This window comes from Triturus cristatus, chromosome 8 (assembly GCF_964204655.1).
Source record: "Triturus cristatus chromosome 8, aTriCri1.1, whole genome shotgun sequence".
Classification (NCBI taxonomy): domain Eukaryota; kingdom Metazoa; phylum Chordata; class Amphibia; order Caudata; family Salamandridae; genus Triturus; species Triturus cristatus.
In genome coordinates, this window is record NC_140591.1 from 1,178,686,398 (window position 1) to 1,178,711,171 (window position 24,774).

A 24,774-nucleotide genomic window follows, 5' to 3' on the forward strand; every position below is an offset into this window, starting at 1 on the left:
GGGTAAGGATGGGATAACCTTGTTAGTCACTATAGAAGTTTGTTAGAAGTTTCATGTTTTTAAATATCCTCACGACCCTGTATATAGACACTGCCTTCTTAAATGACTCTTTTTAAGCGCCCGCTCTCTGTCCGGACTAACTAATCCGGCCAAGCCCCTTCCTCATCCAGTCCAGTGGGCTCGATGTTTACGAGCAACATGATGTGTGTATTTTACGTGTCTGGTTCATCTGTTTTTCATCCATCTGTTCTGCTCACTGCACATAAACCTTCCACATCCGGGTCCCCCGCAACTAGTTGAGTGGGTCCGTTTTTCTTGGCATTATGGTGTACGCTATTCGCTACACTGGTATGTTCGCTACATTAAGTTGATGGTGTCTAGGCCCTGACCTCGATTACTCATTTTTGTTGACATGGTCACCGGGGTGACCACACTATCACCATGTGAATGGTTTGCAGGGGCACATCCAGATCTTGCTGTGCTTTCTCGTAATAACTGTGTCCAGCTTGTACCAGTTCTATCCTAACTATTCATGTGTGTATTGTCACCCCTCCCCCCCTTTCCCCCCCCCCCTTTTTTCCATTCCCTTTCTCTCGAAACCTTTCCTCCCCACCTCCCCTTTCCCGTTTCCTTTTTTTCCCCTACAGGTTACACTAGTTTGGTACGTTCTTCTTGTTACTGCTGACCAGGTCACTGTACCCCGCAGTCCCGTACCTTTTTTAACTTTTTCCTTAGACGTGAGTTACCCTTCCAATCTCTGGCACTCACCGTCTTCACCGTGCACTACTTTTCACTTGTCTACGGTCCTGAAGAAACGCCACTGACCCGTCTGGGCATCCAAGGCGTGAAACATGTCGACCTTTTAATTATAGTCACACCAGCACCTTGAGCTGATTAGTGACCCCGTGACCTTTTGGTCTTTTTAGTCTGCCAGAGGGTCCATACTATTAAATATCCACCTTTTTGGACACCCCTAGGCATTTTTAAACCCACACACTTTGCACGCATCTTACCACTAACCTCTCGGATCCATCTCACCGCTTCTTTCTTTTTTTGCCCACACACCCGCATTCACCTTACGGCTTTTCTCTTTAAAAGACCTCCGATAGAGAGACCCTTCGGGGGACCGTCGGGCATTGCAGCGCCGGCCCGACGAGGAGCAACAACTAGCCCAATGATGAAGCAAGACATCCTTCGGGGTGTGTGAGGGCTCACGAGAGGCTTCATAGAGTCCTCCCCTTCAGGAGTGGATCCTTGAGACTGGGGAAATTCTCTTAGCCTCTTTTCATCCTACCTCTACTCCCCTCTCCTCTTCTTTCTTTCCCCCCCCCCCTTGTTCCCTCTCCCAATCTTCACACTCTTCCCACCTTTTTCTCCTCTGTTGAGCAGGTGAACGATATTTTCAGTTTCGCCGCCAACAGGGAACAATGTCCTCATTGATTTAACTGTTACGAGTGGAGCACGGACATTGGACCATAACGAGCTCCTGGTCCCCCCCTCTCTTTTTTTGACTGAGTATTTGCACGGCGGCCCAGCCGAGGGACCTCTCTATCTGCTACATCATCTCTTTCCTTTCCCTCACAACACACAACAACCCCCCCCCCCCTCCCCCCACCACCCCTTCTTCTTTAGGCCCCACACCCACACATTGTAAAAATGTCAACACCTAACACAGGGGACACCCTAGGTCTCGCGTTTGGCGAAGACATCGTCTCTGAAATTCTGAGAACACCATCTATACTCGACACAGACGGGAATATGGCCTGCTCCAGTACCCAAGGAGACTGGAATTCATTATCAACTCTCAAAAAAACACTGGTCAAGGTTACTCTCCATGGCCAAATTATGACCGAATACCTTAGGGCAAATGCGGCACCCAATGGCCTCATTGTACGAACAGCCCCTCGCATCTTCCTTGACGACCCGGTGTTCAAGAGAGAATGGAGTCAGATTGCCTGGAAGTGCACTCGTGACTGGCTCATTCTCATCATCAGCACAGCGAAACGCCTATCAGAAGCCCTGATCATCAAGATTAAGATCTCTGAGGATGGGTTGAAAACAGGGATCAACATATCATCGTACAAAACACGCCTCGCAGAGATCAACAGCGAGATGAACGAACACCGTGACTACCTGTTACAACAGAAAATTACCAAACTCCAGAAAGATGTCAAAAAATTTGACAGGGAAAAAGTATACCCGTACATCACAGAGGACTATCAAACCATGGACAATGATGCCCTCTCTGAAAATGGCTCGACTTCATCCAATAACTCAGGGCAGTCGTCCTATAGCAACTCGAGCGATAGAAGCTGGGGAAGAGCCACGAAACAACAGGGCCTTCTCCCACCGCCCCAACTCATGCCACCCAACCCGTATGGCTTCCAGCATCACCCCTATCCGCCCCAAGGCCCTATGTGGTATCCTGCCTTCAACGGACCACAACCAGGCTATGCCCAGCAAGGCTACTCCCAACCTTTCTTCCCGAACCCACCACCTCCTTTTCAGTACAGAGGCAGGGGGCGAGGCAGAGGGAGAAGAAGAGGTCAGAAACAGGTCATATGGCAAGACGCCGGACAACCACACCAACAACCCCAGCGACAAACCAGGAGCATGACGAATCAAAGACCTTGATTGTCAACCTCTCCAAGAGACCACTGAATGCAGAAGAAACCTCGACACTCGAATTGGGCCTTGGTTTCGTTCCTACCCCTAAGGAAGATAACTTCAGGATGAATCAAGAACTACACCAACTTTTCCGGAAGATTCGATTACAGGCATTCTTTTTGGATAAACCACCCCAGGACAAAGATGACACCGGCCTGAGACCCCCATCCAAGTTCACACCTACATCCTCTATGGTACCACCAGAGGTACTTACCTTTGAGAAGGCTGTACTGAAAGAGACGACTCAACTCATGAAAGGACCTACGTATAACAACCTCCCGAGTAAGAATCGTCAGGCCTTAGAATCACTCAGGAAAGATGAGACGATCATCATTAAACCGGCGGACAAAGGGGGCGCGACTGTCCTCCTGGACATCACTGACTACGAAGCTGAATGCGAGAAACAACTCAGTAACACCAAGTACTATCGCAAACTGAACAAAGACCCCACTGAAGATCTATCGAAGAGAATCAGGATTTTGGTCAACGAGGCGAATACAGAGGGATGGATCTCCCCACAGGAAGCGGCATTTCTGATCAACGATGACCCCAGAACACCCTATTTTTACGTCCTCCCCAAAATACATAAGGGGGTCACCCCACCCCCAGGGAGGCCCATAGTTTCGGGCATCAACTCCCTCCTGGAACCACTGAGCCAATTCAGCGACTATTTTCTCCGTCCGCTGGTACAGAATACCACCGCGTACCTCAAGGACACTCGAGACGTTCTCAATCTCATTGAAAAAATCAACCAAGAAAACATGGAATCCATTGACTTTCTCCTCACCATGGACGTAGAGGCGTTGTACACCAACATTCCTCAAGACGCCACCATTGAGGTAGTCAACGACCTACTACAGGGGATGGAACCTCTCACCAATACACCAGTGACCTTCATCATGGATCTGATCTCACTAGCCCTGAAAGAGAATTTCTTTATGTATAAAACCTCTATCTTCCACCAGGTACAAGGTACCAGCATGGGGAGTACCTTCGCGCCGAGCCTGGCAGGGCTATACATGGCCTCGTTCGAGAACAGCCACATCTTTCCCGACACGAACCCATACAAGCAAAACATCATCATATGGAAACGATACATAGATGATATTTTGATCTTCTGGAAGGGCACCAGAACATCGTGCGATACCTTCCTGGAATGGGTCAATGGACTGAACCCACACCTTCATTTCACGGGAACTGTAAGTGACACCACCATCCCCTTTTTGGACCTCCGGATCATCCTCGAGGACGGCACCCTAAGGACCACACTTCACAAAAAACCGACTGACCGCAATAGTCTGCTTGATTTTAACAGTCACCACCCCAAAGCCCTTCGGGAGAACCTCCCGTACGGACAATTCTTGCGTATACGACGGAACTGCTCAACCAGTCAGGACTATGAGAAGGAAGCCAACCACCTTGAGCAAAACCTCCTGGACAGACACTACCCCAAGAGAGTAGTAAGATACGCAAGAAAAAGAGCCCGAAACAATCACAGGGACGCATTATTGGAACACAGAACAAAGACACCCAGCGAGTCCATCACATGCGTCACCACTTTTACACCCCAGTCCAACAAAATCAAACAGATCATAAAACGGAACTGGAAAATTCTGAACACCGACACACTGAACCTAGAATTACCACGCTTCGCTTTCAAAAGAACAGCGAACCTACGTGACAGACTGGTCAACACACGGCCGCTGCAACGTAGACAGGATCAACCCAACAACACACTGTGGAACTCAACCCCTGTGTCAGGCCACTACCCGTGTGGAAATTGCCACGCTTGCTCCACGACCACGCACAGTAAGCAACTCTTTCTGGGCAACTTCACATGGGAACAACGAGGTCACACTAATTGCAACACCAAAAATTGCGTCTACCTCATTACATGCCCGTGTGGCCTAAGGTATGTCGGCATGACCTCACGTTCCATTAAAGTCCGCATCAGCGAACACAAGAGTACCATCCGTCGTGGACGAACTGCCACGAAGCTCACTAACCACTTCATTGACCAAGGGCATACCAGCGAACAACTTACATGGACCATACTAGAGTCACGACCCTCCTGGAATGCTCAAGCCCTACTACGCCAGGAGCAACGCTGGGTGTTCCGCCTCCGTACCAACACGCAGGGACTTAATGACGAGATACCATGGGTAGAACTGTAACACACATTGGCCATACCCTGACCCCGGTGGATACTCCTCACCACTTATGAGAGAGTAATAGAATACATAGGGGCGCGCTATACTTGGCTGCGTACAGGCATATGGCATGGTTTTCCCTTCTCCAGCACCTTCGCTTGCCCCTGTTCTAAGTTTGTACAGGATAGGGAACCCGTGTTCGCCTCATTGTTCACTACGGGACACACCGTGTCCAAGATACACACATCTGTCCCCCTTTTTATTCTTGGCTGCACCAGGGACACACCGGGGACCCACAGTACACATCACGGGACATACCAAGTCCGGGCTACCCGTGTATACCACCCTCTCCAGTCCTGTCTGTACCTGGGGTAAAGCGTGGGCTCATGAGCTCCTTAGGACAACTCACCATTCTCGAGCAGGACACCATGGGGTGTCTATAGTGCACACGCATCTGGCGTTGTTTCGCTTCTACACTCCACGCATGCGCACGACCATGGACACACTCACTCACGCATGCGCACAACCATGGACACACTCACCTACGCATGCGCGACACACGGCACACGCCTCCGGCCCTCCCACAGGAAATGGTTCACTCCCTTTCCCCGACGCCTTAAAATGAAGCCTGCAAGCAACGGACACTATCTCCAGGCAGCCGATGGCAGTGGGTAGGTGCTGACTGAGCCGGCCTCCGACGCAACCGTGAGTACATACACGCAGGATCCTACAGGGACTATCTTATATACGAAGTCCACCTCCATGCAGGAGTCACTCCCTTATGCTCTCTACGCTCTGTTTTGACCCACCAGCAAATAGGGCGCTGGCAGCCTCGGCGGATCCTATGCAGCCCCGTACAGATACACGAGGGTAAGGATGGGATAACCTTGTTAGTCACTATAGAAGTTTGTTAGAAGTTTCATGTTTTTAAATATCCTCACGACCCTGTATATAGACACTGCCTTCTTAAATGACTCTCTTTTTAAGCGCCCGCTCTCTGTCCGGACTAACTAATCCGGCCAAGCCCCTTCCTCATCCAGTCCAGTGGGCTCGATGTTTACGAGCAACATGATGTGTGTATTTTACGTGTCTGGTTCATCTGTTTTTCATCCATCTGTTCTGCTCACTGCACATAAACCTTCCACATCCGGGTCCCCCGCAACTAGTTGAGTGGGTCCGTTTTTCTTGGCATTGTGGTGTACGCTATTCGCTACACTGGTATGTTCGCTACATTAAGTTGATGGTGTCTAGGCCCTGACCTCGATTACTCATTTTTGTTGACATGGTCACCGGGGTGACCACACTATCACCATGTGAATGGTTTGCAGGGGCACATCCAGATCTTGCTGTGCTTTCTCGTAATAACTGTGTCCAGCTTGTACCAGTTCTATCCTAACTATTCATGTGTGTATTGTCACCCCTCCCCCCCTTTCCCCCCCCCCCTTTTTTCCATTCCCTTTCTCTCGAAACCTTTCCTCCCCACCTCCCCTTTCCCGTTTCCTTTTTTTCCCCTACAGGTTACACTAGTTTGGTACGTTCTTCTTGTTACTGCTGACCAGGTCACTGTACCCCGCAGTCCCGTACCTTTTTTAACTTTTTCCTTAGACGTGAGTTACCCTTCCAATCTCTGGCACTCACCGTCTTCACCGTGCACTACTTTTCACTTGTCTACGGTCCTGAAGAAACGCCACTGACCCGTCTGGGCATCCAAGGCGTGAAACATGTCGACCTTTTAATTATAGTCACACCAGCACCTTGAGCTGATTAGTGACCCCGTGACCTTTTGGTCTTTTTAGTCTGCCAGAGGGTCCATACTATTAAATATCCACCTTTTTGGACACCCCTAGGCATTTTTAAACCCACACACTTTGCACGCATCTTACCACTAACCTCTCGGATCCATCTCACCGCTTCTTTCTTTTTTTGCCCACACACCCGCATTCACCTTACGGCTTTTCTCTTTAAAAGACCTCCGATAGAGAGACCCTTCGGGGGACCGTCGGGCATTGCAGCGCCGGCCCGACGAGGAGCAACAACTAGCCCAATGATGAAGCAAGACATCCTTCGGGGTGTGTGAGGGCTCACGAGAGGCTTCATAGAGTCCTCCCCTTCAGGAGTGGATCCTTGAGACTGGGGAAATTCTCTTAGCCTCTTTTCATCCTACCTCTACTCCCCTCTCCTCTTCTTTCTTTCCCCCCCCCTTGTTCCCTCTCCCAATCTTCACACTCTTCCCACCTTTTTCTCCTCTGTTGAGCAGGTGAACGATATTTTCAGTTTCGCCGCCAACAGGGAACAATGTCCTCATTGATTTAACTGTTACGAGTGGAGCACGGACATTGGACCATAACGAGCTCCTGGTCCCCCCCTCTCTTTTTTTGACTGAGTATTTGCACGGCGGCCCAGCCGAGGGACCTCTCTATCTGCTACATCATCTCTTTCCTTTCCCTCACAACACACAACAACCCCCCCCCCCCTCCCCCCACCACCCCTTCTTCTTTAGGCCCCACACCCACACATTGTAAAAATGTCAACACCTAACACAGGGGACACCCTAGGTCTCGCGTTTGGCGAAGACATCGTCTCTGAAATTCTGAGAACACCATCTATACTCGACACAGACGGGAATATGGCCTGCTCCAGTACCCAAGGAGACTGGAATTCATTATCAACTCTCAAAAAAACACTGGTCAAGGTTACTCTCCATGGCCAAATTATGACCGAATACCTTAGGGCAAATGCGGCACCCAATGGCCTCATTGTACGAACAGCCCCTCGCATCTTCCTTGACGACCCGGTGTTCAAGAGAGAATGGAGTCAGATTGCCTGGAAGTGCACTCGTGACTGGCTCATTCTCATCATCAGCACAGCGAAACGCCTATCAGAAGCCCTGATCATCAAGATTAAGATCTCTGAGGATGGGTTGAAAACAGGGATCAACATATCATCGTACAAAACACGCCTCGCAGAGATCAACAGCGAGATGAACGAACACCGTGACTACCTGTTACAACAGAAAATTACCAAACTCCAGAAAGATGTCAAAAAATTTGACAGGGAAAAAGTATACCCGTACATCACAGAGGACTATCAAACCATGGACAATGATGCCCTCTCTGAAAATGGCTCGACTTCATCCAATAACTCAGGGCAGTCGTCCTATAGCAACTCGAGCGATAGAAGCTGGGGAAGAGCCACGAAACAACAGGGCCTTCTCCCACCGCCCCAACTCATGCCACCCAACCCGTATGGCTTCCAGCATCACCCCTATCCGCCCCAAGGCCCTATGTGGTATCCTGCCTTCAACGGACCACAACCAGGCTATGCCCAGCAAGGCTACTCCCAACCTTTCTTCCCGAACCCACCACCTCCTTTTCAGTACAGAGGCAGGGGGCGAGGCAGAGGGAGAAGAAGAGGTCAGAAACAGGTCATATGGCAAGACGCCGGACAACCACACCAACAACCCCAGCGACAAACCAGGAGCATGACGAATCAAAGACCTTGATTGTCAACCTCTCCAAGAGACCACTGAATGCAGAAGAAACCTCGACACTCGAATTGGGCCTTGGTTTCGTTCCTACCCCTAAGGAAGATAACTTCAGGATGAATCAAGAACTACACCAACTTTTCCGGAAGATTCGATTACAGGCATTCTTTTTGGATAAACCACCCCAGGACAAAGATGACACCGGCCTGAGACCCCCATCCAAGTTCACACCTACATCCTCTATGGTACCACCAGAGGTACTTACCTTTGAGAAGGCTGTACTGAAAGAGACGACTCAACTCATGAAAGGACCTACGTATAACAACCTCCCGAGTAAGAATCGTCAGGCCTTAGAATCACTCAGGAAAGATGAGACGATCATCATTAAACCGGCGGACAAAGGGGGCGCGACTGTCCTCCTGGACATCACTGACTACGAAGCTGAATGCGAGAAACAACTCAGTAACACCAAGTACTATCGCAAACTGAACAAAGACCCCACTGAAGATCTATCGAAGAGAATCAGGATTTTGGTCAACGAGGCGAATACAGAGGGATGGATCTCCCCACAGGAAGCGGCATTTCTGATCAACGATGACCCCAGAACACCCTATTTTTACGTCCTCCCCAAAATACATAAGGGGGTCACCCCACCCCCAGGGAGGCCCATAGTTTCGGGCATCAACTCCCTCCTGGAACCACTGAGCCAATTCAGCGACTATTTTCTCCGTCCGCTGGTACAGAATACCACCGCGTACCTCAAGGACACTCGAGACGTTCTCAATCTCATTGAAAAAATCAACCAAGAAAACATGGAATCCATTGACTTTCTCCTCACCATGGACGTAGAGGCGTTGTACACCAACATTCCTCAAGACGCCACCATTGAGGTAGTCAACGACCTACTACAAGGGATGGAACCTCTCACCAATACACCAGTGACCTTCATCATGGATCTGATCTCACTAGCCCTGAAAGAGAATTTCTTTATGTATAAAACCTCTATCTTCCACCAGGTACAAGGTACCAGCATGGGGAGTACCTTCGCGCCGAGCCTGGCAGGGCTATACATGGCCTCGTTCGAGAACAGCCACATCTTTCCCGACACGAACCCATACAAGCAAAACATCATCATATGGAAACGATACATAGATGATATTTTGATCTTCTGGAAGGGCACCAGAACATCGTGCGATACCTTCCTGGAATGGGTCAATGGACTGAACCCACACCTTCATTTCACGGGAACTGTAAGTGACACCACCATCCCCTTTTTGGACCTCCGGATCATCCTCGAGGACGGCACCCTAAGGACCACACTTCACAAAAAACCGACTGACCGCAATAGTCTGCTTGATTTTAACAGTCACCACCCCAAAGCCCTTCGGGAGAACCTCCCGTACGGACAATTCTTGCGTATACGACGGAACTGCTCAACCAGTCAGGACTATGAGAAGGAAGCCAACCACCTTGAGCAAAACCTCCTGGACAGACACTACCCCAAGAGAGTAGTAAGATACGCAAGAAAAAGAGCCCGAAACAATCACAGGGACGCATTATTGGAACACAGAACAAAGACACCCAGCGAGTCCATCACATGCGTCACCACTTTTACACCCCAGTCCAACAAAATCAAACAGATCATAAAACGGAACTGGAAAATTCTGAACACCGACACACTGAACCTAGAATTACCACGCTTCGCTTTCAAAAGAACAGCGAACCTACGTGACAGACTGGTCAACACACGGCCGCTGCAACGTAGACAGGATCAACCCAACAACACACTGTGGAACTCAACCCCTGTGTCAGGCCACTACCCGTGTGGAAATTGCCACGCTTGCTCCACGACCACGCACAGTAAGCAACTCTTTCTGGGCAACTTCACATGGGAACAACGAGGTCACACTAATTGCAACACCAAAAATTGCGTCTACCTCATTACATGCCCGTGTGGCCTAAGGTATGTCGGCATGACCTCACGTTCCATTAAAGTCCGCATCAGCGAACACAAGAGTACCATCCGTCGTGGACGAACTGCCACGAAGCTCACTAACCACTTCATTGACCAAGGGCATACCAGCGAACAACTTACATGGACCATACTAGAGTCACGACCCTCCTGGAATGCTCAAGCCCTACTACGCCAGGAGCAACGCTGGGTGTTCCGCCTCCGTACCAACACGCAGGGACTTAATGACGAGATACCATGGGTAGAACTGTAACACACATTGGCCATACCCTGACCCCGGTGGATACTCCTCACCACTTATGAGAGAGTAATAGAATACATAGGGGCGCGCTATACTTGGCTGCGTACAGGCATATGGCATGGTTTTCCCTTCTCCAGCACCTTCGCTTGCCCCTGTTCTAAGTTTGTACAGGATAGGGAACCCGTGTTCGCCTCATTGTTCACTACGGGACACACCGTGTCCAAGATACACACATCTGTCCCCCTTTTTATTCTTGGCTGCACCAGGGACACACCGGGGACCCACAGTACACATCACGGGACATACCAAGTCCGGGCTACCCGTGTATACCACCCTCTCCAGTCCTGTCTGTACCTGGGGTAAAGCGTGGGCTCATGAGCTCCTTAGGACAACTCACCATTCTCGAGCAGGACACCATGGGGTGTCTATAGTGCACACGCATCTGGCGTTGTTTCGCTTCTACACTCCACGCATGCGCACGACCATGGACACACTCACTCACGCATGCGCACAACCATGGACACACTCACCTACGCATGCGCGACACACGGCACACGCCTCCGGCCCTCCCACAGGAAATGGTTCACTCCCTTTCCCCGACGCCTTAAAATGAAGCCTGCAAGCAACGGACACTATCTCCAGGCAGCCGATGGCAGTGGGTAGGTGCTGACTGAGCCGGCCTCCGACGCAACCGTGAGTACATACACGCAGGATCCTACAGGGACTATCTTATATACGAAGTCCACCTCCATGCAGGAGTCACTCCCTTATGCTCTCTACGCTCTGTTTTGACCCACCAGCAAATAGGGCGCTGGCAGCCTCGGCGGATCCTATGCAGCCCCGTACAGATACACGAGGGTAAGGATGGGATAACCTTGTTAGTCACTAAAGAAGTTTGTTAGAAGTTTCATGTTTTTAAATATCCTCACGACCCTGTATATAGACACTGCCTTCTTAAATGACTCTCTTTTTAAGCGCCCGCTCTCTGTCCGGACTAACTAATCCGGCCAAGCCCCTTCCTCATCCAGTCCAGTGGGCTCGATGTTTACGAGCAACATGATGTGTGTATTTTACGTGTCTGGTTCATCTGTTTTTCATCCATCTGTTCTGCTCACTGCACATAAACCTTCCACATCCGGGTCCCCCGCAACTAGTTGAGTGGGTCCGTTTTTCTTGGCATTGTGGTGTACGCTATTCGCTACACTGGTATGTTCGCTACATTAAGTTGATGGTGTCTAGGCCCTGACCTCGATTACTCATTTTTGTTGACATGGTCACCGGGGTGACCACACTATCACCATGTGAATGGTTTGCAGGGGCACATCCAGATCTTGCTGTGCTTTCTCGTAATAACTGTGTCCAGCTTGTACCAGTTCTATCCTAACTATTCATGTGTGTATTGTCACCCCTCCCCCCCTTTCCCCCCCCCCCCTTTTTTCCATTCCCTTTCTCTCGAAACCTTTCCTCCCCACCTCCCCTTTCCCGTTTCCTTTTTTTCCCCTACAGGTTACACTAGTTTGGTACGTTCTTCTTGTTACTGCTGACCAGGTCACTGTACCCCGCAGTCCCGTACCTTTTTTAACTTTTTCCTTAGACGTGAGTTACCCTTCCAATCTCTGGCACTCACCGTCTTCACCGTGCACTACTTTTCACTTGTCTACGGTCCTGAAGAAACGCCACTGACCCGTCTGGGCATCCAAGGCGTGAAACATGTCGACCTTTTAATTATAGTCACACCAGCACCTTGAGCTGATTAGTGACCCCGTGACCTTTTGGTCTTTTTAGTCTGCCAGAGGGTCCATACTATTAAATATCCACCTTTTTGGACACCCCTAGGCATTTTTAAACCCACACACTTTGCACGCATCTTACCACTAACCTCTCGGATCCATCTCACCGCTTCTTTCTTTTTTTGCCCACACACCCGCATTCACCTTACGGCTTTTCTCTTTAAAAGACCTCCGATAGAGAGACCCTTCGGGGGACCGTCGGGCATTGCAGCGCCGGCCCGACGAGGAGCAACAACTAGCCCAATGATGAAGCAAGACATCCTTCGGGGTGTGTGAGGGCTCACGAGAGGCTTCATAGAGTCCTCCCCTTCAGGAGTGGATCCTTGAGACTGGGGAAATTCTCTTAGCCTCTTTTCATCCTACCTCTACTCCCCTCTCCTCTTCTTTCTTTCCCCCCCCCCCTTGTTCCCTCTCCCAATCTTCACACTCTTCCCACCTTTTTCTCCTCTGTTGAGCAGGTGAACGATATTTTCAGTTTCGCCGCCAACAGGGAACAATGTCCTCATTGATTTAACTCCTGTAATATGCCCAGGATTCCCTTTGGGAAATCATAATTTATCATTGTTTCCCATAAGCGATCCCGGTCCACCAACTCAAAGGCAGCACGGAAGTCTACGAAGCAACAGAACAGCCTTCCTCTCTGCTCGACCGACTTCCTTGCAATGAACCAAAGAGCAAAGCAACGGTCAATTGTAGAGTGACCCTCTTTAAAGCCACCTTGTTCCAGGGGGACTATTGACTTTAGTTCGACCCAATCCTTCAGTACTTCGAGTATACGTTATGCAAAGACTTTTTCACCCACATCTAGAAGGTTAATCAACCTATAGTTTTTGGGGAACCTTATATCTCCTCTCTTGTTGATAGGTCTTATTATAGCCCCTCTCCAACTTTCCTGGAATTGTCTTGTGTCAAGAATGAAAAAGAATAATCATGATAAAAGGTCTGCTCACCATCCTGGTCACGTCTTTAATAGTATAGCTGGGATATTATCTGGGCCCACTGCACGGCTAAGGTTCAGGCTGCCTTTAGTTCTTCTAATATTCTCTACTGTGAAGCGTGCTCGGATATCGTTCTCCAACCATACCCAGTGAGTTCTATTTCTGTCCAATGGCTCTTTCCTTTCACCATAAATTTCACACAGGTATTCTATCCAAGCAACTTCCTCCCCCACACAGTTCATTACACCCTGGGTTTTACCTGAACCTTCAGGATTAACTTCCAAAACTTTCGTACATTCTTTGTTTCTATTGCCTCTAGCAACTTACTCCAGCATTTATCCTCAAATTTCCTTTATACATTTTCTTAATTTTACCAGATTACAATAACTTACATAGTCATACTTTACTTGAAGGCTTCTCTCCCCTTTCCTTATTGACCTCTTTAAATTCAGACACTCCTCACTGAACCATTCATTTCTCTTTCTATGGTTATCCACATTTGTTTTAACGTTGGTCAAAGTTCTTTTTACTTTGACCCTCAGGCAATGTACCACTTGATTAATTGTACTTCCATACTTCTCTAGAATCATGACTGTTACACATTCTACTATTAAGTTCTGCTGTAGCTCAGCCAGTTTTTCCATAAATTCATCTGTCATTCTTGTGGAGAGGCGCCTTGGGTAATCCAATTGTAGAGGAATGATCTTTTCTTGTGGGGTCCTTTCCCCCTAAATGATTCTAATTTTAAAGGATCATGGTCGCTTTCCTTTCCTTCTATTATTAAAATGCACTTAATGTTTTTAAAATTCCAAGCATACATCAAGATGTAGTCAATTGGGCAGAATAGCAAACCAATCTTAAACATTTTCCTTGCCGGCAGATCAGTCTCTATCCTGCCATTCAGGCAGAAGAGACTTTTACTAGACAGATACTTTCCATGTCCCGTTCTGACATTTTAGTTTCAGGGAAGCCTGCTGCATTTATACCGTAAGTACCCAGCATTTCTGTGAACCAAGGATCAATCCTTTTTGGGTTAATTTTATGATTATAATCTCCCATTAAAATAAGCATATCTTTATCATATTTATCTCATAAATGATCCAGGTCTTTCTTAAAATACCCCATTTCTAATCTATAATTTTCCGGGGTCCCCCTTTGCATATATACATTCACAATTATCATGCTGTCATACTGAGTGTCGGGATCTCGTAAAAGCACTCTGTATACCACAAGCCATTTGCATTTTACTTCTAGCATTTTTACCTTTCTCTTTATCCTAGTAGATACTAGGGTCATCCGCCCTGCGGGCGTCCCTGTCAACTCCTTATCGCAGGCCTATTTATTTGGGTGAACCCATCGAATATGGGGGTTTCATCGCACAGCCAAGTTTCCTGCAAACACAAGATCTCCGTGTTAGCAAGTTTTTAAAGATCTTCTAATTTCATCCTTCTCCCAAGCCCATTAATATTCCAAGTTAATATTCCCAGGCTGTGCAACGACCCAGTATCCTAATCGATTTCACTCAAACACCCCTCTTCATCTAAGACAGAGATAGGCCAGCATACCTATTTTCAATGTTACCTGCACCTGTGTTTGCTTGTTTCTGCAAAATAAACCATAATTTCAATATTACCTTTTTCCTCATATGTTCTATCTATTAATCTAATCTGTTGTGCCATGAGTCCTGCATGATACTTAAAAAATGGTTCGCCCGCTTGTATTGTTTCATGCAATTCTAGTTCTGTCACTAGTCTTATCCCTTCCTTTTGTAGTTCTTTCTCTGCTTTTATCAATGCTGCTTTTACTATCCGAGTACATTAGCACTTTTGTTATTTCTTTCCTCTTATCATTCGGCATGAACCCAACTTGTCTAAGGTTGTTGGTTTCTATTTCACTAAGACTAGGACATTTAGAAAAAGCCAAGAGAAGTTGTGATCGATTTAAGGGGCATTTTTTTCTCATTTTTTTTTACCACCTTTACCTAATTGGGTTGGTTCAAAATATATCCACATATTACCGTCTTTTTTCTTTCCTGTACCTTGTGAACCCACTCTATCCTGCCCCCCCCTTCCTGCTAGTTGGAACACTCCTCTTACTTCCTTTTTCCTCCCAAGCTGCAGTTCTCTTTGTGGTGCTATATCCATCCCCCTGTAGATTTTCTATGGTCCTTTCACTATTCTTTTGCGGGTGTTGTACTTCCTTATTTACTCCCTCTTTCCCCTTCCTACCTTTTTCTCTAGAGGCACCCTTCCATTTCCCTTCCTTTGCGTCTTTTAGTTTTTTTTTTTGTATTTTGCTCACTTTGTATAGTTTTTCTTTTCTCCCCTTCCCCAAGATCTTCCTCCCTTTTTTTTGCCGGGGTATATACTGTCATTATCTTGTTGGTTCTCCCCGCTTTTTTATTAACATGGGTCATTTGGAAATATACACATTCTGCATTTCCATCTGCCGCTGAACATCCCCAATACTTTCCTTATTTGAGTTAGCAGTTTTACGGGTCTAACTATAGACCGCATATGGTTCCAGATTACTTTTAGTTCTCCCATAATATTCTGCAGTTGGTCTTTTTGGACATTTGGGATTTCATTGTTCATCATACTTATTTCCAGCAGACCTTGCAGTGTCTTTTGTAACATTAACATTATATCCAACATTGAGGCTGACGGTGTGGCCGTAATTTCTATCCCTATTGAAGAGTTGCACACAGAGTTTTCTATGTCATCATTCTCTGTTTCCAGAGCCCGTTCCATTGTCTGTTCTAGCTCCCTGCCTGAGGCCATACTATAATCTCCCTTCTCACCCTCCGTGCTTTCCTCCACCAGTTGAGACGCCTCCTTATTTTGAGGTGAGAAAAGCCAGGGTGACAAGGAGAGTCTAGGTTCTAAGGAAAATTCCTTTTGCCTTAACAAATCTTGCTGGCTCGTCAAAGGCCTTGGCTACTATTGTCATCTTCCAAACTGTGCTCTCCCCCTATTATATGTGAAGCTGATTAATGCTTGTTTATTTTAAAATGTTTGCCTACAAAGTCCTTGATCGATGTGGACATTCACGCTCCCTCCTTCTCAATTTGTGGTGTTTTTTTTGCTGAATGTTTCTTCCCCATGCTTCTCAATCTTGTCCTTAACCCTTCTTCGTCGGGGTTGCAGTACTCCCTTCATGAGTCCTACTTAGACTATCAATGTCCACCTGTGGCTGCCTCTTCTGCACGTTTCATATTTTGCCTTTACCAGGCGCCATGTTTTAGCTAGGTCCTGGATTACTGATTTTTTTAAAATCTTTGACACCTTCTTTAATTCTCTTTAGTTTAGTGAGTCCTTATTATAGAATATGCACCCACTATTTTACTACCTGCTCATACCCTCTATCAGCTTTACCAACTTTCAGGGTATCTGTATGCTTCACCAATCATTTTTACTTTTTTGGCTGTAATATAACTATTGTTAAAAGGTTATCAAAAGATTATCCAAAGATTACAACTCTCCAGCACTTACCTCTGCTATGCCTTTTTTGTTGAGTGACTGCGCTATGCAAGTGTATACTATGTACTGTGCTGACTCTGCTTTCGTCAGCATACCGTTCCTTCCTTGTCTCATTATATCTTTGTTCAAGCGGCAAGGGCCCTAACCAATGTCCCCACCTTTTGCCTTGTTTCCTGTAAGTTCACCTGTGCTCTCTAAGCGCCCTGCCGCACACCAGGCGCCTCGCAGCTCCTCCGCAGGGGCCGGCACAGTCACACTCAAGTCCCCCACTACAGGTCAACAAAGTCAATAAATCAGTCGAATCGCTCTACAACTGCATCGGGCCAGGGACCCAATCATCGATAGAATCCCACCTAAATAACAGTTTTGTAGCTTAGCTTAACTCCAGCTCCTTAATGTATTCTCCAGCGCAGAGCACGGAGAAGGGCTTCCAGCGTCTTCCACATCCGGATCGCAACACATTGAGCAGAGTCTGCCAGAAACTTGTGTACAATAATCAGGAGTGTGTTCCTTGGGACAGAAGCAGTTCTCGAAAGTTATTTTGTTGCAGCAATGTGGAGAGTGCCTTTTTTAATTCCAAATTTAGGACATCTTGGCTTGGGACATTGCTAGTAAGCCATTGTTGAAGCTGAGGGGCTTTGAAGATTATGCAATCAAGCCTGACATCGATTTGAGAATAGCTGCAAATGAGGGGATGGAGTCTAGCATTATCTTGTTAGAGCAGTCAACTTGTGTTTGACACCATGGTCAAACATCCTACTTTGTCGTTTGAGGGAGGCAGCCTGTGGCACTATATTATTGGAGTGCATTGCATCCTTAGTGAGGGAAAGATCACCGTAAGAGAGACATGTCTAGGGGGAAAATTAAGACACCACTGAGCCTGCTACTATGTGAGCTAATCTCTAGCTACAAGTGTAGCTTCTATACACATACAGACATTAATCCAATAATCCAGTGTATGAACGCTCCAATTGTGTTGCAGCACTCGTGCTGAACTTCTCCCTCGTGGCAGTTGTGATCTGGACGCCATTCAACATTCTGATATTGACTGGCAAGAAGATCTGTGGAGGCCACTCTCCCATGATATTTTCAGGAATCCCTAGCTGACTAGCCGAACTAACCCTTTTTTGATTGCCAGGAATCTTAGATTTCTAATTGATGAATGACTGTGTGCAGTATCGAGTTCATGCAATTGCAAATGAAAGTCCTCCTGCAAATTCGGTAACCCCTCTCTGAATCCAGCCACCGCTTAGCTAAAGGGTCTATTATATTTCCAATACTACAATATTGTAGTGGCCTGTACTAGGGATGCACGAAGACATCCTGCACCATCTTCAATCCCTGAAAAATGCCCAAGTAGACTGAATACCAAAAGCAGTTGTGTGATCACGTCCCTGCTGCTAGCTCAGTCCCACTGGTTGTTGGTGGAGCAGCGTATTTAATGCAAGGCTCTTTATACAGTACATGAGGCGCATGAGGGTTTCGGACCAAAATGTTTGACAGTTGGATTCTCTGTTCTGACACTTTGTTCCTCAGGACAAGGTCCACACCAGATCCGTATTTTTGGCAGACTGCTGCTGGGTGGTCAGGTATACAGAGCTCAGGCTGATTCACTATAAAATCCATGTCTATTGGCTTCTGCCCCCTTCTGCAGAGGCTTGGTTCACCTCTGCCAAGTGTCTTCTCCTCTGCACTTTTTGGAAGATTGTGATTGTGTTTGGGTTCATGTTTCTTAGTGCCATTAAGCAATTGTGTAATTAGTTTTTCTCAGGTGTAATTTCGTTTTTCTGCTACTTTAGAAAATGTTACCCGGCAATTCAAATTAAATGGCTGCACAGGTTCATCTGAAACTCCGTGGACCGTCAGGAAGGAAGTAGTTTGTACAACACTGGCAAGTAATATCGGTATACATTTGCATAAACACTTGTTTACGTGCAAATATAGCTGCCATTCCTTGGGGAAAAGTAATTCTGCACATCTTCTCGAGGACAATGAAGAGATGAATCCAATCAAACACTATGAAAGCATTCTGCAATTTTTCACTGGAAAAAAAATTACTAATCTGCAATTTTTCAGTGGCAAAAAAACTGCACATTCAGAGGTCAAAAACAGTCCTTCAGTGTACACACATTTTCTCGCATGCAGCCTTAATATTTCATGAACACGTTCCTGTAACATAATTTGCCATTAATCCACGCTGTGAAGAAAAGATCTCTAAACCCTACTGTACAGTACAGCACTGTCCAGTTTTGCTCCGGCTGCTAATGTGCAGAGCACGTGGCCCTCAAGACAGCCGCTCCCAGATTCTCACTGAGGGAACGCTTCTTATCGCGGTAATGGCACCTGCTTTTCCACAAGCAACTGTTGCAGCCAATCTAGCAGCACAAAATGTTCCTTTAGTAATCCTCGTCAGTAGGGCGGCTCCACTCTCGCATTGTACAGACAGTGCTGCTAAGAATGTAGACTTTGAAAGGTACATTTTTCATTCAGTGTCAGCGTTCCGGGATGGCTGTATCTGCTTTCTAACTCACTCAAAACAATGTGTGAACACCACGGCCTTGCCCCAAGGTGCTACTATGAGTGTGCAGTTAGGCGTAGCTACTATACAAACAAGCATTTGCAATGCAATAGGTCTCGTATTTGCGAGAGTTTAAGCTACTGGCATTGTAAATGACAATGTCTTTTATTTATGTGTTTTTGAAAACCAACACTCATAAAATGCATTGTCATTTATAATGCCAACAGCTCAAACTCTTGCAAAGGCGAGACCACTTTAATGGTGGCTGCCGCTGCACCCCTTTCTTTAGACCTTGCTCGCCGTATTCAGGTTACAGTGAGCCACGTTTAAAGAAAGGGGCACGGCCACCATTAAGGTTAAAGCACAGAATAGTGCGCCTTTACAAAAAATAAACTTGTTTGTGAAGTTCACAACAAATGGATTTTTTTTGTAAAGCGCCCCATGCCATGCTTTCAGTTTAATGTCGGCCGCGCCCCTTTCTTTAGACGTGGCTCGTTGTAACCTGAAGACGTCGAGCAGCGCAGAAAGAAAAGGGCGTGGCCACCATTAAAGTGAAAGCACTGCATTAGGTGCATTCACCAGTTGAAAAACCCCAAAGGTTCCGTAGTGTGGCCGCTAAAGTTAAAGCGGACCGCGCTGACAAATAAATAAATAAAGAAGCACGTCCGCTATAGCTAAAGCAGACCATGCTGGCAAATTAAATAAATAAGGAAGCGCGGTAGCTATAGTTAAAGTGGACCGCAATGGAAATTTAAAAGAAATAAAGAAGCACGGCCGCTATAGTTAAAGTGGACTGGTCGCCATTACTACTAAAAATATAAAAGTGGGCGGCAAAAGCACGTTGTGGGTCGAATAGGGGAGAATCATTAAAGAAAATAGTGCTCACAGACTAGATAAAGCAGACCGTGTAACAGCATAAGTAAAAAGTCCAGTCCTTATGGGAGGTTACAAATGCAGACAAGATGGTTCCAAGGAGGGATTACTTAAGCCTATTCATGAATCAAAAGCAACGATTTACAAAGGACAGTAACAAGAGTAATTGAAAAGATTGATGGGAAATGGGCAGGGCTTCAAGTCCATACCTGAATAGAGTACATCTCGCAGTGAGGCGCATGCGCTGCCCAGGCTCAACCTAAAGATTGGGTTAACTTTAATCAATCCTTTTTGGGTTCTCAAGACTAAAAGGATATTTTAGAAAACACTAACTCACACAGAATTAAGGGTCTAGGAATAATTTTAAGTAATGAAGTGATTTGGTTAGGGTCAGCCTTAATTCAGGGTTATTTATTTAACATTTTAGATAAAGGATAAGTGTTACAGTAAGGTAAATTAATATACTTTTGATTTCATATGATTTAAATTAAGGATTAGGGTCAGCTTTAGATTTAGTTTGTCTCTTTTAATTTTATTTCATTAAACACATATAATTTAGAATTAGGGTAAGCAGAAGGGCTAAGTTGAAGTTACTTAGTTAACTGAATGTAAATTAATTACAAGTAGAGCTGGTGATTTAATTATAATCAAAAGAATTTAGCAAAAGGGCTCAGGTTAGTATTAGGGCAAGGTTACTTACTTAATTGTACTTAAACAAATTAATGGTATTGTTAGCATTAGGGTCAGGTTATGGTTACTTTTAATTACTTTACTAACAATAAACAAAATATTGGAAAAAAAGAGTTGTGTTAGGTTTAGGTTACTTACAGAATTTAATTTAAATAAATTCAAATGAATTAACAATTAGCACTGGCATTAGGGTCAGGTAGTTAATAATAGTAGTTGAGGTAGTGGCTCTTATAAAGTGGTAACCTGTTGTAGTAACATACAACAAATTGTGTGAATGGGTCGGTCACGCACATCAGCATTGACAAAATGAATATCAAATTCTGCTTTAATATCTGTTTTGAATCGCATTAAGCATTTTATATATGTATATAAGTATATGGTATATGTATACTGTGACCCTAACTAAAAGGCAGCTGAGAACTGACAGGCTTAAGGCAAAGATCCAGTCAACAAATTACTGAAGAGGTAGCTGATTTCTGGCAGCAGATATGGCCTATTTTTGCATCATACCAATGTGTTCTTTAAAGACATATGTCTTCTTCAGCTCTTTTCTAAACTGGTGCAGGATTGGGGAGGTCCTACTGGATACAGGGATGTTGTTCCAGATCCTCACTGCATAGATGGAGAAAGCATTTTGCTTTGTTATTTTTACAGTTCTTTAGCTCCAGCCTGATGGTGTGCTGGCTGCAGGTGATGGTAAGCCACTGAAGATGGTAAGCTTGTCATTCAGACAGGCAGGCAGGGATGATGGTCATGATGGCTTAGTAGATGAGGCAGCTGGTTTTGAAGATGGAGCGAGCTGGCCAGGGAAGCCAGTGTTCCATCAGGGTGGGATTGATTTGGTCATATATCTTCAGGCCCTGGATGAGACATGCTGTAATGTGTAGGATGCCCATTAGCTTGCTTTTGCGATATAGTAATGGGGTATGAGTTACAACAAGAATAAAGTGTAACTCTGACTGTACATTTTTTTCACGGTAAGATCTCTATTTAAAACAGCCATGCGTTAATTAAGCTACTGCTGTGTTGTAAATCCAATATAATATGGATGTGCTTCTCATTAGGGTTATCGAACGTACTGTATGTAAAACAGCCGGTCACCTCCGTATTACAATTACATTCTTAGCTACCGTAGGATGACGCGTTTATTTACTTGCTCACCAATGTGTGAATTCATTTCTAGAAATAGGCAGACTAATTAGCACACACATTAATAAATATCTTACCTGTAGAAAGCAGCTATTCTTCTCAGTATGGAGGACAGTTTGTGAACTTCGGTGTCATCCAAGCAAGGATTTTCCTACAGCAAAAGTATTGGAAACCAATCACTTGGGTCAGTCTTTACCACAGACTTCAAACAGACAATAACGTAAGGCAAAAAAATACAAACATAGAATTAGATATATAGGTAAAAAGTTGCTGCTGCCAAATAGAGACAACCAGGCCCAGTTAATCTGTCAATTCATCTGCCAGCTGTTAACACTCATTCCAATAAGGCTCATGTTTTGAGTGGATAGCTAAATCTGTACTAATACCACCAACATGGTAATTATGCTACCATATCTGGTGGTATTTTACACACATATGTGGAAAGTAACTTGTGGAAATACCGCTTCTGCCTATTTTATTTAAGTTTAGAACATAATGAGCACCAGTCACATATGATAATATTACAAAATTCACACATGCTGCACATTTGTCAATATCCAATGTATGTAATAATTGTTCAATATTAGACGTCAGTGTCAATACAGCTGAGGTTGCATATATTTCCCCTGTGTCATTATCCACCAGCAAACGAAAAGTGAAACAAAGGTTCCTTTACGAACATGAACCCCCCTCATGAATTCTCAACCTGTCATCTCTGATCCATGTCTTCATATATTGTGCATTGCGTAAGGATTGATGCCCAATGCATGGGACTGCCCTGAAGAAGTGATGTAACACTGTGTGATTATATTCTACGGGTATGGGGTGCAATGGCAAGAATGGGACATTTCTAACCAGTGGAGGGGGGGGAAGAGGGGAAGGGTGGTTTGGCATGATATATTATCTATGAGTGTTACTTAGGGTCCACTTGGGACTTGAAGTCTTCCAGGAGAGTGGCCCATACCATGGCTATAGGTTGCTTATGGACATCTCTGTATTCTTACCTCCGTGAGGCATAACTTTCTGCCTTGCTCCATCTTATGACCTCCTCCCTCCAGCACAAGACCAACGGCGCCTTTGAAGATTTTCAGCGTCTGGTGAGCTGTCGTTTGGCCGGAAGGAGCGTCAAATCTACAAAACTAGCTGCAACTTTAAAACTCTTAGGCCTGGGACAGAGGACCAGGAGGCAGTGTTCCACAATATCCCAATGAGCAGGTCCCGTGAGAGTGGACAGTGGTGTGCGTACCTCCTTCCAATAAGATGTCAAATACTGGGCAACCCCACAACATATGTAATAGATCTGCAGCATCTGGGTGACACCTAGAGCATGTGAAGGAGGCAGCAGGATAACGTGTATGAAGTTTCAGCGATGTCATGTGTGCTCTGTGTACAAGTGAGAATTGCTTCAATTTAAATCGCGAATTGCGGGAAATCTTACTTGGGTATTCCAGGACGAAGCACCCTTCTTTATCATGTAAGGCACGGCCAAGATCTTCCTCCCATTTAGTCCACAGTGAGTCTAGGGGGGTCTAAATAGGGGCACGTAGTCCCTTATAGAGCCCTTTAACTATATATCTACCCTGACCTATGTTATGTACCATTTGAATCAGAGTATGTGTAGCTGATTGGTACACTGGGGGGTCCAATATGTACGGAGATACCGCATAATAGTAGCGTGAAAAACAGAATGTGGTAAACCCTCTGTGAATAAATCCCCTATTGTCGTGACCCCTGCGTCTTCCCAGGGCAACAGTTTAGCCATTGCGAGTATACCCAGCGGGGCGGGTATACCCCTCAGAGATATATCAGGGGCGAGTTCATATATCGGAGAGCACATATAAAGTAGGTGAGTGCGACCTGTAGCAGTAGTGGGAGGTGAAGGGGTTTAGTTGTTCCTGGGAGGAGCAATCGATGAAGCCAGTCCATTTTCAGCATTTGTTGCGTAGAGCCTAATTTTTTCAAGTGGGGGCCTGCCAACCAGTAGGAAAGCCACTGAAGCTGTCTGGCCAGACAGAAGGTTTTAAAATCAGGAGCACCCATCCCTCGCTCGTCCGGTGGTAATTGCATTTTGGGTAGGCCTACCCTACGCCATCCTGCACCCCACATAAGTTCAATCAATAAGGAGTTTAGTCTATTGAAGGTCGCAGCAGGGATAACTACAGTCAACTGGTAAAGCAATATTACAAGCAGGACAACATCACCATCTTAGTATATGTTAAAAAAAAAAAGCAACACGATCTCGGTCTTTCAATGCACAGCACCCCCTCCATGTGTTCCTGCATGATGCTCTATGCTGCTGACAGGAGGGGTGTGTGTGAGAGCTGCAGACATGTTGTAGGAGCATGAACAAAAAAAACAAGAGGGGGCACCAGACAGAACCTCTTTTCTGTAAATGAGATGTAAATGCCAAAGGTGCTTGCTAGCCTGACTCTCGAACAGCCCACATTTCCACATATGCACTAACTCAATTTCCTTGAGCACGTTAAACTACACTGTTGTCGGATGAAACGCTACTGTATGACATTAGAGGTTTACATATATGCAAACAATCTTTTAACCTGTACCGAAAGCTGCAATTGTACTGTCAAATGAATAATTAAGTGAAAACAGACCTTCAACTTGGCAACTGCTATTCCATGTCTTTGCATTTTGGAGTGGTGATATCTGCCTGTAGAAAAGGTCTTAAATGTTCCCCCTCTTCCACATAACGACATGGATGGTTAGATCGCCGCGGTGGTTTTTTACTGCTATTCGATGTCTTTGCGTTTTGGAGTGGTGAGATTGGCCTGTTGATAAGGCCTGAATGTTCCCCCTCTTCTACAT

General features: G+C 45.9%; 1 protein-coding gene across 1 annotated transcript in view; it reads right to left on the reverse strand.

The window, feature by feature from the left end:
* The window catches only part of LOC146805567 (cohesin subunit SA-2-like), a 627,511-nt gene that overhangs the window by 245,162 nt on the left and 357,575 nt on the right, over window positions 1-24,774 (reverse strand). The window contains exon 20 of the mRNA XM_085622843.1: window positions 22,029-22,102. Coding sequence (XP_085478969.1) covers window positions 22,029-22,102 — 74 coding nt within the window. The remainder of the gene's footprint in view (window positions 1-22,028; window positions 22,103-24,774) is intronic.